The sequence below is a fragment of the Molossus molossus genome, unplaced genomic scaffold (assembly GCF_014108415.1).
Source record: "Molossus molossus isolate mMolMol1 unplaced genomic scaffold, mMolMol1.p scaffold_m16_p_1, whole genome shotgun sequence".
Classification (NCBI taxonomy): domain Eukaryota; kingdom Metazoa; phylum Chordata; class Mammalia; order Chiroptera; family Molossidae; genus Molossus; species Molossus molossus.
The window spans coordinates 184211725-184228066 of NW_023425344.1; the positions used below are offsets into that span (position 1 = coordinate 184211725).

At 45.1% G+C, this 16342-nt stretch overlaps 1 protein-coding gene across 1 annotated transcript in view; it reads left to right on the top strand.

Annotated features, from left to right (window-relative positions):
• SQOR (sulfide quinone oxidoreductase) overlaps nucleotides 1-16342 on the top strand; it is a 48329-nt gene that overhangs the window by 15929 nt on the left and 16058 nt on the right. Inside the window, exons 2-5 of the mRNA XM_036261434.1 lie at nucleotides 6502-6752; nucleotides 9106-9276; nucleotides 12703-12756; nucleotides 16044-16238. Coding sequence (XP_036117327.1) covers nucleotides 6519-6752; nucleotides 9106-9276; nucleotides 12703-12756; nucleotides 16044-16238 — 654 coding nt within the window. The 5' untranslated portion in view covers nucleotides 6502-6518. The remainder of the gene's footprint in view (nucleotides 1-6501; nucleotides 6753-9105; nucleotides 9277-12702; nucleotides 12757-16043; nucleotides 16239-16342) is intronic.

The following is a 16342-nucleotide window of genomic DNA, read 5'->3' on the forward strand; positions in this document are numbered from 1 at the left end:
ATGTCTGGGAGGGGCCCGGCTGTGGAAAGCTGTGAAATCCCCAAGACTTGCCTGGCCAGGCGCCTGGAGCCCATGGCGGTGATGTAAGTAGGAGCTGCCCAGCAGGCTGTCTCGTTTCAGTCAGCAGGGATTTACTTCTCCAGTTAGACTACACCTACAGCAAAGCATTTATTTTGATCCTTTGAAAGGAGCACTCAATTGATTTAAGATTAAGTGAGGAATTTTTATCTAACTTAAAAGCATGACATTATTTAATTAGAAAATGTATGTGCAACTTGTTAAATGAAATTTACATTTATCTTATTTTTTTAAAGTGTGTGTATATTTCACTTTGTAAGAATGTAGAGATTGAAGTGGCTATATTCTTCTGTATAATTGGTAGTTAATTCTTATTTCTTAACCTAACATGTCTATACATGTTCCAAGCTACCTTCAAGGGAGACTAAGAAATCATATTAAATTTATGCTCCTTAGTTATTTTGTTGACAGTTTTTGTTTCTTTTCTGCTGACTTCAGGGTCAAGTTTGGCTTTATCTTTTTTTTTTTTTTTTTTACTTCTGGTTAAGATTGTGTGACTGTCGCTTTTTCAATGAACTGTTGTTGTTTTGGTGGTTGTTGCTATAGACCTGATGTAGGACAGTATCAGAACTTCCTATGGGTTCCTGAGTGATGTTTTCAGACACTACTTTTGACACCAAATGTGTGGTTTGTTCTCTTCATCAACCAGCTCACTGATACCAATTTTATGTCCAACAATTCAATTCAGTTCTGATGTTAACTCCCAGAGTTATCTCAGACCCCACAGGTTGAGGGCTCAGTTCCACAAGACTGTCCCCATTATGGATGCTAGCTGCAAATGGGGTCCCAGGTGACCCACACTTCTGCCTGGCTGACTCTAAATTTGAGGGTTCCTAGGATCTCCCCTCAAGTTTGATAAGTTGCTAGAATGAGACATGGAACTCAGGAAAACACTTTGCTAATGAACCAGTTTATTACAGAGAATACAACTCTGGAATGGTCAAATGGAAGACATGCATAGGGCAAGGTTTTGGGGGGTGATATAGAGAGCTCCAGGGGTGTTTGATGCCCCTCACCCTCTCTGCATACCAATGTGTTCACCAGCCTGGAAGCTCTCGGAATCTGGTTGTTCGGGAGTTGTCACAGAATTCAGTGTCCAGTAAGCAGAGGGAGTGGGGCTGAAAGTTCTAACCTTCTAATCACAAGTTTGGTCTTTCTGGTGAGTAGTCCCCATCTCACCTGGAGTAGCCTCAATAGCATCAAATCAATTATGATCAAAAGAGGCTGGTTCTTCTTCTTCTTTTTTTTTTTTTAAAGCATTTTATTTATTTATTTATTTATTTATTTATTTATTTATTTATTTCCTCACCCGAGGACATTTTTTCAATTTTTTGTTCAGATAGAGTGGGAGTGAGAGAGAGAGAGAGAGAGAAACATTGACGTGAAAGGGACACATCGAGTGGTTGCCACCCACACGACCCAACCAGGGCCGGGGACAAACTGCAACCGAGGTACGTGCCCTTAGCGGGAACTGAACCCAGGTTTTTCCGGACCTCAGGCCGACACTTTAACTGCTGAGCCAAACTTGCCAAGGCTATTATTCTTATTTGTTATTGACTAACAAATAACTCTTTTCACTCAGGAAATTCCAAGGGATTTAGGAGCTTTGTGCCAGGATTGGGGACAAAGTCCAAAAAATTATGTGTGTGTGTGTGTGTGTGTGTGTGTGTGTGTATCTATTTATATATATTTATACCACAGTTCTGAAGTGGGCTATTATGTAATTCTGATTATGTATTACTGCCTGATTGTTTGTAGTCTTTGACATGGTATCATACCTTCTCCACAAACAGCATTAGATTAGGTTCTGGTTTTTCTGACCTGGAAGTTTATTTAGATGGCTTTATATCACTAGAGTGAGAGTGTTACTGAGATTTCCAAGAGTTTGAAACTTAGAACACTTCTTCTCACATGTTTTTGTGTGTTTTTGAAATTATTTATACTTTACAAATGAAATTTGACGGCAAAGGCCAGGCATTCTGCTTGACAGCTGTTATTAATGAAGTTCATAAAACTGGTTCAGATGGACTTTGTATTTATAAACACCGATTCCAGAAATGGGCCACAGATAACTGCTGAAATAAAACAGAACTTACCTTCTTGGCTGAATGAGGGAAATATCTGCATAAGTGCTGCTGCTTTAAAGAGAAGAACCATAGGATGTTAGGCTGCTCGGGCAGTGGGAGTCAACCTCAGACCGAGTGGCTGGAACTGGAAACTTAGCCAGGACTCCTTGTAGGGTCAGGATCATGAAAACATGGTTTCCCTTTTCTGGGAAGTGAGGAGTTTCATTGTGATTCTGTCATTCTATGGACATTTTAGAAAGAAGATGTGACAGTTTTCGATTCACTGTAAAGTATCTTTTTCTTTCCCTACCAAACAGCAACATCCTAATTGACGATTTCCTCCACTTCTCAATCATAAGAAATAAAAATGAAATTGAGTGATTTAAAAAATTTAGAACAGTAGAGTTCATTAAAGAAAACTTGAGAAAAGCACATACAAAGAAGAAGAAAACCTGAATTTTAGTTATATCAAAACATCGCTTTTATTTAAGTGTCAGTATTATGAAAAATGGATTATTTTTTCTGGCAAGTGTGGGAAATATATCTTTTTCTCATTTAACCATCACATTAGCATTATTTTGTCATTGTTGATAAAGATCACAGAGATATAGAGTGTAGGGATTTAAAGAAGGGACCAGAGTGCCGGGTTGAAATCACTGTCTACCACCTACAGGCTGTATGGCCTTGAGGGAGTTATTTAACTACTCCCTGCCTCATTTTTATCGTCTGTAAAATGGGGATAATAATGGCAGCCAACTCACAAGTTAAGCACTTATGTAAAGGACTTAATATATGCTAGTTATTATCATCAAAATATTTTATCTTGAGAATATCATACTAAGAGAAATAAGTCAGGCAGAAAAAAGCTAAGAACCATATGATTTCACTCATATGTGGGGTATAAAACTGAAACTCATAGACACAGACAATAATATGATGGTTGCCAGAAGGAAAAAGGGGTGGGGAGGTAGTGAAGGGTAGAGGGGTCAAGTGTATGGTGATGAAAGGAGATTTGACTTTGGGTGGTGGGCACACAATGCAATATACAGGTCATGTGTCATAGAAATGTACACTTGAAACCATTATAATTTCATTAACTAGTATCACCCCAATAAATTTAATAAAGGAAAAATATTTTATCATTATAACATTAATATATGTATATAGTAAAAATTTTATAAAATATAGAAAAGCAGAAGACTGAAAACCACCCATTATTCGAAAACCACTCACCCAGTGTTAACCTTTTGCTCTTTTCTTTTTTTTTTTTTTTTATCCTCACCCGAGGACATTTTTCCATTTTTTGTTCAGGTAGAGTGGGAGGGAGAGAGAGGAACAGAGAGAGAGAGAGAGAGAGAGAGAGAGAAACATTGATGTGAAAGGAACACATCGAGTGGCTGCCACCCACACAACCGACCAGGGCCGGGGACAAACTGCAACCGAGATGCGCACCCTTAGCGGGAACCGAACCCGGGTCTCTCAGGACCGCAGGCCGACGCTCTAACCGCTGAGCCAAACCGGCCAGGGCCTTTCGCTCTTTTTTTAGTGCATTTTCTCTTACATAGTTGAGCTCATTGCATTTCCCATTTGTATACAGTACTGATCATAACATAAGTATTTATTATGCTCTTTGCAAACATAATTTGGAAGGACTTATATAGTCTTTTATATAGCTTTATATAATCATCTTGTGCAACCATTTTTTACTTAACCTTTCCCCCAAGTTTTGACGTTCAGACTGCTATCCCTGTCCTCCCCCCAGCTCCCCATATTAAATCGAAGTAATCTCAAATTAACCTTGTTTGAAGCAGTCTGGGACCTGTGCTTTCCCCGGTCAGTGTGGAGTTTTTTTCTGTGACCCGGACGTAATCAGATCCCATCCACAAGCCAGTTAACTGAGGTTTGACTCTATGCTATGAATGAATATGTGAGATACATCTTTGTAAAGGTTTGTCTTCTTCATATTAGAGGTTATTTCCTTAGACCAGAGTCCCAGAAATGGACATACAAGGGCAAAGAAGGATAAATGTTGTTTTCTAGAAGAGTCACACAGATTTCAAACTTGCAGCAACAATGTATGAATCTGCCTTAGTTTCTGGGACCGAGTCGCTTCAGATCTGAAATGTTGCGGAAGTTGTCAGGGTGCCAGGACACCGGAATAAATTCATCCTAATTAAAGTCAGCCCTGTGGCTCCTCCTTTCCACTTCCTGCCCCTCCTCCCCCCTCCGGGGCGTCTCCTTCTTCCCTTCAGGGCCCTCTCTCCCTCCCAGTGTCCTCTGATCCCCTCGGGGAGCTTCCTGCTTCTCCAGTTTTTGGGGAAAATGATGTACAGTGGAACCTTGAGTTTTCAAACTTGATTCCTTCCGGAAGGCTGTTTGAGAAATGATTTGTTTGAAAACCGAATCCTTTTTTTCTCATTAGAAATAATATAATTGAATTAATTCACTCCAGACCACCAAATGATTCCATTTTAACCTTTCTTATATACAGTACACGTGTAATGCACTGTTTAATCTTTAAACAAACACTTCTTTTCTTAAACTTACCACCCCACCCCACCCCTACTGGCCTTAAACGAGTCACCTAGGGCACACATTCCAGGGGTGTCTTTCAGGAGGTCATACAGTATGTGCATCATGGCTTTTTCACTATCACTGCCTTGGAGATGCTGTCACTGCTAACCACTTTACCTTTATCCAAATCAACAACAGCTTTTCTACCTCTTCAGTTGCCTGTGGTCATTGTTTCTCTCACACCCTTTGTAACAGCACTCTCCATGGCCTCTCTGTTTTAAAATTGTGCTAATCATCCATTTCACCAGCAGCAAAAGCAAAAAGCAAAAAACAAACAAACAAAAAAACAGAAACACAAGAATATTCACAGCACAATTCTCTGAGATGTTAACAACAGGAGGTTTAGGGGTAAACTGACTCACATTCTCTCCTTTGTGGCCTGAGAGACGCTTTTTGTCATGCTGATATATCAGCTTGAAAGGGTTGTAGGTCCAGCCGGAGATGTTGGAGAACTGAGGTTTGACTGTAATTAAATCAGCCCCATTAAGAAGTTAGTGACCTGAGCAGCTAGAGGTGTTACCTACAGCTGGGTCCTGGCATTTGAATAAAGGGTTCCTGGAGCAGTGTTGAACTCAAAGGACTGAACTTGATGGTGGAATTTGGGGCTGGGTAATACCCAGAGAGGGAGATATTTGGAGTCTGGGCCCTTCAAGTTGTGCTAGTAAAGGGTGTCCAAGACTTCAGGCCAGTTCCGAGGGTGGGGTGAAGCCCAGGCCAGTGTCTGAGAAGCCTTCATGTCCTCACTGCCAAAGCGCTGAGTGCTCAGAGCAGAACTGCCCTTTCCGAAGGCTCAGAGTGCATCTCGGAGGCACTGTTAAGAGGAGATTGGCCTGGCCAGTTTGGCTCAGCAGTTTAGAGTGTTGACCCGCGGACCAGAGAGACCTGGGTTCGGTTCCTGCTAAGGGCACGTACCTCAGTTGCAGTTTGTCTCCGGCCCCGGTTGGGGTCGTGTGGGTGGTGGCAGCCAGTCGATGTGTCTCTCTCACATCGATGTTTGTCTCTCTCTCTTCCCCACTCTCTCCCTCCCACTCTATCTGAAGATAAATGCAAAAATATCCCCGGGTGAGGATAAAAAAAAAGGAGATTGTTTACTGGTTACATATAATAAAAGACTGGTCAGCAACATGTGCAGATTCTTTATATAAAATATATCTTTATGATACCAGGCAGGGCTCTTCTGTCATCTGGTTGAAATTGTCAAAGGTGTGGAGGGCCTTTGTTTGCATGTCTGTAGCCTGTGATTTGCTAAAATTGCGTGTTCCTGGGCAGGCAGAGCCCGGAGGCTCTGAGTGGGGCCGAGGCACTGATGTCCTTGGTGTGAACTCTGAGTTGCAGAAGGTGGGTTTCTTGCAGGACTATTTGTCTCAGCACGGTCTTAGGGGCCCTATGGCAAGGACTTGCACAGGTGTCTGTCGGTCTGTGGACTCATACATCTTTGATGGACTGAAAATCCAGAGAAAGAGTTGAGGCATGTGCCCGAGTGGGGGATGGGTGGCAGCTGGACGCACCACAGGAGGCCCTAGAATTTTTGGATGGACAAAAAAGTCCTAGACATCCTGAAAGAAGGAGGAAGGGGAGAAATGGGAGCTTAGCCAATGGTTAGTTACCAATGTTATGCTGTCAGGAGACTTTGGGACCACAGCCAGCTGGGGAGGTGGTTTTGAGGGGAGATGGGGGGGGCACCAGCTGGAGCTGGCCAGATGCCAGCTGCCCCTTCCTCTGGAAAGAAAATGCCTTGGTTGCACAGTGATCCTTGTGCTCAGCCCAGCCTGTTCCTTTCCAGCCAAATCCAGTGAGAAGATGACCCCGCTGGTTGCCGGGGTGTCCAGCCCCCGTGCCCGGCTCTTCACCTGCTTCCTCAGGCTGGGCGCTCAGCAGGCCGGCCCACTTCAGCTGCACACAGACACCGGCCTCGCAGCCAAGAACCACTATGAGGTGCTGGTGCTGGGCGGGGGCAGCGGTGGGATCACCATGGCCTCCCGTATGAAGAGGAGAGTGGGTGCAGAGAATGTGGCCATCGTTGAGCCCAGTGAGGTAAGTTCCCCCCTTCTGAGTGCATGAGTGTGCGTGCATGAGCGTGTGGGCTAGGAGGTGGGTGGGATGCCTGTCAGGCACTGGGCTGTCATGTCCCCGGGTTCCAGGTTAGTGTTTCTCCTTCTGGGCACAAAAGTCAGGCAGCCCAAAAAAATTGGAGAAGGTGGAGGAAGGGAGAGAGGGGACAAATCTCTTGGCTTTTTATGTTCTTCTTCTCTGTATGTTTCTTAGGCCTGCTATAACATATTACCGCAAATTGCATGTCTTTTTTTTTTTGGTTAATCCTTACCTGAGGATATTTTTCCATTGATTTTTAGATAGAGTGGAAGGGAGGGAGGGAGGGAGAGAGAAACATTGACTGTCTGCCTCACACATGACCCCGACTGGGGTGGGGGATTGAACCTGCAACCCAGATATGTGCCCTTGACCAGGAATTGAACCCAAGACCCTTCAGTCTGCTGTCAGAGGCTCTAACTACTGAGCCAAACCGGCCAGAGCCTAACTGAGTGTCTTAAAACAACAGATACATATTCTCTCATAGTTCCCTTAACTTGATTACATCTGTAAAGATCCTGTTTCCATATAAGGTAACATTTCTAGGTACTGAGGTTAGGACTTCAGTGTATCCATGAAGCTCTCCCCCTCCCATACAGTGTCCAGAGGAAAATCGATGGTCACTGCACTTTCCAATCTCTGGTCCAGTCTGAAGATAATGTGATGAGTGAAGGACCAGGGGGCCTCCGGGAAGGTGTCACTGGGTTTCAGAAATTTAACTTTAAACAGATTATAAGGCAGAAAAAGGTAGTAAACACCAGGAGGGAAGTTGAGAAGTGTTTGTATGTAAGGCACTATTTCATGAAAAACACTTAAAAATTGTCCAAAAGCTGCAGGTAAATAGTCAAGATTTTTGGTGGTTTGTCTGATGTTTCCTAAGGAGCCAGGCATGTGCCGGCTGGGAACTGAATCCTTGGGGGCCGGGAGCAGAGTGGACCTGGCGCCTGTTTGGTGGGGAGGGGAGGGCATGAGGGCACACTGCTTTCCAAGACGTCTCCCCAGGCCCAGTGAGGCCGCTCCGGCTTTGTTGCCATCTCTGACAGGTGTGCTGTGATCTGAGAGGAGACTGGAGGGTGTTCTCTGTTACTTTCCTTTGTAAAGTGACTAAGTCAGGGACAACATTATACACAACGGTGGTCTGAGAGCTGTGTCAGGTGGACTATTGTAGCTGGCCCATGGGCAGGGGCTACTCCTTATAATGAGACAGAGGCACTGGACACAGTTCAGGAGGCCAGAAGCATGTCTGATTTGCCCCGAGAGGACATGCAACACAGGAGTGTCTCTCAAAGGAGCTGCAGGGGCTCAGGCGGGTGGCACGTTCCCTCTGTCTGGTTCAGTGATTGCTGGAGCTGATGCTTGTATGTAGTCCCCAGAAAACCTGGGCTTGTGTTTTCATTCCTCTTTCTGTTCAAGATCGACTTGAAATCATTCGGCTCTCTGCCCCCTGTCCTCGGACTGCAGGGAGATCGCGAGGCCATCCCTCCCTTCTCTTCACCTCTCTGTGGGTGCTGGCAATTCTGTCCAGCCAGTTTGAGGTGTTTGGGCGATGCTGAGAACTCGTGGTCCCCAGTGCACTCCCTGAGAGAACGGGAATGCTCAGCGACATTAAACCAAGCTGCCCTTCGCCCCTGAGCCTCGAACTTGCACAACTAACTTAGATCCAGAGTGAGTCATTGGAAGCAAGAGAACTCCGAAAAATAGTGGAAGTTTGGGTGGATGGGGCATTATAGGGTAGCATTTGGTGCCTCCTGGCTTTGGGTGTAAAACCTCTGAGACAGGAGAAGAGGGCTAATAGGGCTGGCGGGGAATATCTGTGTCTTCCACAGGCTCTGCAAACACAGTTGGAAGTTAGTGAAGTTTTGAGGATCCCCAGAGGGGCTGTAAACTTTTCACGCTTAGCGCAGTCCCCACAAACTTCTGAGGAACCATATTTAGGCTGCTGGGCTTAATATTTCTTTATACCTGTGCACATAAGTGTATCCATAATTTGTGTGTGTGTGTGTGTAATGTACATGTTAAACCCCAAATCAACCGTCAGCAAGAAGTAATACAATGGTCACTAAACAGTTTTTGGCTTTTTTCGATGAGCTTGGCAGAATTCTTGTAGGTGACTACCCTTCAGAGTTTAACGTAATCGGAGACACCAGTGGGAGGGGGTGGGGAGGACCACCCAGAGACTTTCTATGCAATATTCCAAGGGTCAGGAGGGCATAATTGAGAATCTAGCCCATGTACCTTTAACTATGACACTTTCATCAGCCTCAAATTGAAATGAATCTCCAAATACTTTGTTTCTCAGAGACATTTCTACCAGCCAATATGGACGCTGGTGGGTGCTGGTGCCAAACAGTTGTCCTCATCTGGCCGTCCCACAGCGAGTGTGATTCCATCTGGTGTAGAATGGGTCAAAGCTAGAGTGGTGGAGCTGAACCCGGACAAGAACTGCATTCGCACAGACAACGGCAAGGAGGTAACCGCTGGGATCCCTCGGCTTCGGTTAATCAAGGGCTTGTGTAAAACGCACAGCTATAATCAAACTGGACAGCTTCATGGTGGGAGGGTGGTACATATATGTGAGTGCATGTATGCGTGCATGTTAATACTGCATGAGAGGGGAGGGTGTGTGGTGAACGGAGGATGGGGCAGATGGAAGGACTGGATGATGTTAAATTAATAAATGAACAACGGAGACAAGTATTTATGAACACCCACAGTTTTCCATATTGCTTGGTAGAGTGTCTTGCATCTGAGCGTTTACTGAACAAATAATACGGCTACGTGTTAAAAAGCAGGCACCTGCCTCCTTTTTCCTTTGGAGCAGCCGGTTTCTCTACCTGACAGCTGCCTCCCTGAGGAAGGAGATGTTGGAAAATATCCACGCAGTCACACTAGAGGGCGCTCTGCAGAGTTGTGAGGGAACGGTGACAGCTTTGTGCCAGAGCTCAGGAGGACAGCGCTGCTGGAGCTTGAGGCTCATAATTCAGCAGCATAATTTAGAAGTCTCCTCCCACCCCCACCACCTAGGGGTGAAAGCTTTTCAGAAACTGCCGCCCTGAGTTTGACTGAGGGGACGAGAGCAGGATGATGAGACCGCGGGCTCAGAAACCCTCTGCAGTGTCATGTCCCCTCATCTACTGTGAGCCCAGGACAGCAGCAGGCAGTGCGGCCGTCGTGCTGCACCCTAATACCGTTCTCGTCCCTGTGCTCCCTGTAGTGTGGGAGAGAATGTCTTCTCTCTGTGTGGAGAAACCCTTCAGCCTTTCGAAGATGGTTCTTTTAGTCTGGGTCAGTCTTCTCTTCAGGTAGACTTGTCCCCTCGTCCCTTGACCTTTCCTCATATTCCATGGTCTTCAGTCCCCTCACTACTCTCTTTACCCTGCTTTAGACAGCATCGGACTTGTTAGTCCTGCATGAAGGAGGCACCTGGGAGAGGAAGCAACTCTACAGAACAACTCAGAATAGCGTGACACCATGCCCTCCCCAGGCAGATACAGCTTCAGTGAGCATTTCCCTGTGTAGCGACAGTTACCACAGTGCAGATTCATGCCTGTGGTCAGCTCAGACCTTTTCTCACACGATTCCCTGTCAAGTCAGGCTTCCCACATCCTAAAATAGATAAAGTGGATGTTCAAAAAATGTTGCTGTTATTTTTAAAAGAATACATGAAAAAAGGAAATATTTATTGAGCATCCACTGTGTGCCAGTATAGTTGTTTAAAGCAGGTTTGCAATTTGATTCCATGTCGATGCTCTTCTTTTTCCAAATTGCTGAGACATCTATCCAGTAGACGAGCCTGGAATTTTGAAATGGGTGAACATCCTGTTAACTAAGTTGTTAGTTACCTTCTCCATCCTCTGTATAAAATGAGAATATTTGCCCATATTTAGCTCCCTGGAGAGGTCTGTACTGTTCTTGGCAATGGCTCAAAAGTCTTGTCTACAAATTTTTGCAATTCTTTAGAGTTTAAATCATCTGGCCTGGAAACTTGAACTCATTCAAAGGCTTGAGGCTTTCATTTTAGACTTTGCTACTTTAGGGTTTATTCTCCCTTAATGATTTTTCATAATCTTAAGCTTATTTGTTATTCCTGCACCTAAAAAATAATCAGCATGATGCTCTAGTAGAACCATCAAGGCACACACAAACCTAAGCGTTTCTAGCTGATAGTGTTGAGATGTTATACGTGGAGATCATCTCCCCAAACCCCATGCCCCCTCTCCCCTCACATACGCTGACGACCCAGCACACTTCAGCCAGCCATTTAACGGGCCTAGTGCGCTTTCCTACAGAACAAGGAACTTCAGGGCACCTGCTGTCCATGGACAGGCCAGTCACATGGATGATGATGTATGTGTCATCTGTCCACTTTGATAAGTTGTATTTTCATAAGCAACTGGAACCAAACATTCATCCAACAAACATTACCACGTGCTTCACTTTAGTTTGGTGACTATGTTGGATTCTAGGACTATAAGGAGTAAGACACAACCTTTATCCTCTAGGATTTCGATGTGGTGGGGGAGGACATGACTGCTATGTAACTTGACAAGTGCTATGAAGCACCTTGTACACTGTGCTAAGGGAGCTCCCAGGAGGGGCGGGCCGGAGGAAGACTGAGCCATAGGAAGACCTCACTGTGGAGGTGACCACAGAGCTGATCTGGGTCCCAGGGCAGGATCTCTTGGGTGACTTGCTCCTCCAGCTCCCCAGCATGAGCTAAGCACTCTTGTGTCTGGGAATCCCCTTTCTTTAGCTGTGATCTTCACAGCATGCGTCTGAGCTTCTCTGTTTAGTACAGGAGTGAGGCAGCCATCACCCCATGTCCTGTCTGGGCTCCCGGCTTCCACTGCAGCCATTCTTCACCTAGGCAAGTCCTTCTACTTTACATCCTTCTTGCTGACTCTTTCTGGCATCGCTTACCTTTCTCCGGATCCTCAACCCACATTTCCATCACAGTGAATATGGAGACTTGCTCTCAGCCCGAGTAGTCTCAAGACCCCTATTTAAAGAGGGGACTTTTAAATCCCAAACAGATCATGATATAATATCAAATGCATTGTATCACATCCTTTTCAATGACCCTCAAAAGAGCAGTTTCTCAGCTATGATTTTGATCCATCCACATGACAGGTCAGATTTGCTTGGGATTCACACATTACCCCATAGATTTTAAAGAAAGTTGACTGTTCTTAAGATTAGAAAGCCATGCTTAACATGAAAAAATGTGAACATAAGCACTGCACAAGAAGTTGTGGCCTCTTTGCCGTCATTCTTCATTGTGTAGAAGTATAGGAGTCCCCAACTCTCAGCAGCCAGGCAGGTTCCACAGTGAGGCATGAGAATGTGGGCATGATGGCAGACCGGAGGGGTGTCTGACGCCCTGCCCACCACCCACAGCCTCAAGCCTTGGATAAGGGGTCATAAACCGCCCTTTATGACCAGGTCTCCCACCTAAAGGCACCTTTTTCCTTTACAACAGCTTCTTCAGACAGAGAAAAGCAATGAAGGTTGTAAGGGATGAGCTGTTTGTTTATCCCTTGGATGGTTTTGCTTTGGGAACCAGGGACTATAGAAGTCTTGTTAGAAGAGGCCTTGGCATCTAGTTCCGTAAGGTTCTAGGTGGATGTCTCAACCTTGCTGTACTTCAGTTTCCTCATCGGTGTCTATGGGCCAATATTTCCCTTCCTCTCAAAGGAGTACAGAGAACATCCGGTGTCAGTGTAGATGTGAAAGTACAGAAACATTAACATGCAAGGTACTGTTATAATAATAACTGATTATTTTTTTCACATGAAAAAATAGAAACACTGTTGGCCACACTCACCTGGGGCCGGAGTCAGCCCTTGGACGGCCACTGTTGGGGCCTGGTGTGAAATGACCTTGTTTTGTGTTGCAGATCTCCTACAGATATCTCATCATTGCTCTCGGAATCCAGCTGGACTATGAGAAGGTACGCTTCAACTCCTCTGTGTGCCCTCGCCTGCGTATGCCAACTTCAGACACGGCCTCAAGTGCCTTTATATTCATTTTGACAAGAAAAAGTACTAAGAAATCCTCATCTAGTTTTATTTCTCAGCAGTCTTTTTATGGTTTTAAAAGAGTCTCCTCGAAGATTCTGTCAGTGATAATGTGATCGAGCTCTAAGCTTTAATCACAGTTCAGCACACTCGTGCCCTGACGGGCATTCGTGCAGAGAGCAGCCTGGCCCACACTTCCAGGAGAACCGCCTTCTGTGTAGGACCGAGCTGGCTGTTTGACAGATTACGTTGTTCTTTGGAAGTAAGATTTAGATTTTGAAATTTTGAAAGCAGACTTTAAGGGTAGAATTCCAGCAGTTTGTTTGTCAGGGGCCGGAGGGAGGTTTGGGGTTTGCTGTGTCGGCTGCGTTTCTTGGTACGAAGTGACCGACACAATATAGCTACTACCCTAGAAGTTTCTTCGATCTCCCTTTTCCACGAGCTAGGGAGCCAGATGCTGTCAGATAATTGTGAGATTCAAGTTTAGTTTTCTAAAACATCCTAGAGTAAGTCAGTAATTATTATGATTTCCAGAAGTTGGTTGGGGACTCTGGGTGAAGAGTTGGAACACACGAAGCGTAGTGATAACCACGTCACAGCTTCAGAAATGTAATGCAAGCAAGTTGGCTCAGGAAGGGTCATTGAAGTGTGTTTCTGTGTAAAACACAAATCATGACTTGTCCAGGGTGAAGGTGGTGACAATGTCCTGGGGTATGTTCTGCGACGTTTCATAGAAGCGATGAGTTGGGGTGAAGTTGTGGTGAGTTTGGGTCGTGGTGGTATGGCCATGAGTCTCAGAAAGACCAGCTGTGGGATAGACCATGTGGAGAAAGGTGCCAGTTACACCTTCTGGGAGGTCCGTGTCTCTCACGAGAGCCCCGGGAGAGTTGACTGAGCAGAGGTGGTGCATCTCCCTGAGGGCCCATTGCTGTTTGAAGACACCAGTGCTGAGAGTCCTTAGCAACCTTTTGCAGCAAACCAAGAAATAATAATATTTAAAAGTAGCTATTATTCTAGAGTCTCTGCTGTGTACCAGGTACATGCTGGGAATCTAATATTGATTCCTCACAGCTACTTGTGAGATAGTTATTTTTATCTCCACTTAAGAGGTAAGGAAACTGAGGCTGCTGTCTTACCTGACACCCTGATGACAGGCAATAGAAAACTACTCAGGTTATTGTAGACAAAAGGGGGATTTCTTTGATGAGGACACCAAGGTGTCTGCAAATGTGGCTGGGTCTTCAGAATGAATGGATTCCCAGAGAGGCACTGGGATTGGACGACCAGGTCTCCGACCTGATAGTACCCTTTCCCTTCACAATAGCTTCTTCAGACAGAGAAAAACAATGAAGGTGGTAAGAGAGGAGCTGTTTGTTTATCCCTTGGATGGTTTTTCTTTGGGAACCAGGAACTATAGAAGTCTTGTGGGAAGAGCCCTAGGCCGCGGTCAGAGGCCTTGGCATCTAGTTCTGTAAGATTCTAGGTGGATGTCTCAACCTTTCTGTACTTCAGTTTCCTCATCGGTGTCTATGGACCAATAATATTTCCCTCCCTCCCTTGGAAGGAATACAGAGAACTTCCCAATGTCAACCTAGATGTGAAACTACAGAAACATTAAAATGCAAGGTAATGTTATAATAATAAATGACTATTGTTGAAACTGCTAATATTATAGCTACTTAAACTGTAGCAGGAGCTGTGATCAGTAATCAGAGGAACAGCCGCTCTTGACGTTGAATGTGATGAAGGAGGTCATAGAACTCTGTTTCCTGGAGACCTGAGGGACAGGTGTTGAGTGACTCTGGAGGTGGCCCTACATTCTGGACAACAGTCTGGGGAGGTTCTGAAGGACCAGCCTATCCTGATGACTGTTTTGTAGAGTTTCCTTCTCTTGTGAAAGAACTGGTACTTGAGCCTCTTACCTCAGTCTGTGCCTTTTTTATTGCATGCTGTGACCCTTCTAACACACAGACAAGTACTGGTTATCTGACTGGCAGGAATACGCTACCTTGTAGGGAGCATTACCACACGTGTCACTTTTCTCAGCACTTCACCTGCGTGGTCTTACTGACTCCTGCCAAGAACCCTCCGAAGTTGTTACTTTTATCTTCTTTTCCAGATGGTGAACATAAGCCTTTCAAGCCTCGGTGCCCATCGAATCATCTGTGAAAACAGATTTCTGGGCTCACCCCCGAGTTCTGATTCAGTAGCTCTGTGGTGGGGCCTGATAATGTGCATTTTCAGCAAGTTCCCAGGTGGTGGTGGTGATGCTGGTCTGGAGACCACACTTTGAGACTCACTGGCTTAGAGATATTGGTTAATTTGCCGAGGGTCACAGCGCTCACAAGTGGAAAAGCTAGGACTCATACCAGGTCTGGGGATTCCCAATTCCATGTTTTTAATTACTTGCCTTTACCAAGAGTTGGATCTGGTACAACTCGATGAAGGGGACTTTAAGTTTGCTATTATTGACATTGTGGTTCTTGGTTCTGCCTATCAGTCTTCTTCTTCCTAGTGAGGAAACTGGTTCTCCCTAAAGGAAGTATGTTTGGATCCTTGTCCTTGCTCTGATGGTGGGAGATGATTCAAATCACGGCCTCAAGGCCAGGGACCGGAGGGGCTCCCCTGGGCTGAGTCCAACCTGCAGCTTGGCAGGTGACTCCAGGTGCTGTAGTGCTGGTCTTAGTGGATTCTTCACTTGTTTGCTGCATTGTGTGTGAGGACTGGCGCTAATAATGGTACTGAAATGCTTGCAAGGTTGTAGAAATGGCAAAGAAAAGCCATTTGCACTTCTGTTAAAATGTATTCTTTTAGTTTACTTTCAATTTTATTTGTATTGGTTTCAGGTGTACAGCCTAGTGGTTAGTCGGTCATATACTTTACATAGTGTTCCCCTTGATATTCCCAGTCCCCACCTGGCCCATACATAGTTATCACTATGTTATTGACTATATTCCCTATGCTGTACTTTACATCCCCATGACTATTTTGTAACTACAATTTGTCCTTTTTTTTTTTTGGTATTTCAATTTATTTTCCAATTTGTACTTCTTAATCCCTTCATCTCTTTCACCAAGCCCCCCAACACCCCTCCCCTCTGGCAACCGCCAGTCCTCTCTCTGTGACTATCAGTCTGTTTCAACTTTATTTTGCTCTTTAGAGTCCGCATATAAGTGAAATCATATGGTAACAAATGTTTTCATTGTGTCCTTTGTTGCAGATTAAAGGTCTACCTGAAGGTTTTGCCTGTCCCAAAATAGGGTCCAATTATTCAGTGAATACAGTAGAGAAGACATGGAAAGCTCTGCAGGACTTCAAGGAGGGCAATGCCATTTTCACCTTTCCCAACACTCCCATCAAGTGTGCTGGAGCCCCTCAGAAGATCATGTACTTATCGGAAGCCTATTTCAGGAAGGTATGTGCCCTCTCCAGGGACAGAGACGAGGGTGGGGAGGGAGGAGCAGACGGTGCTCATTTGATGATTGCCAGAATTCCATTTTATTCATGTCAAATACTTTT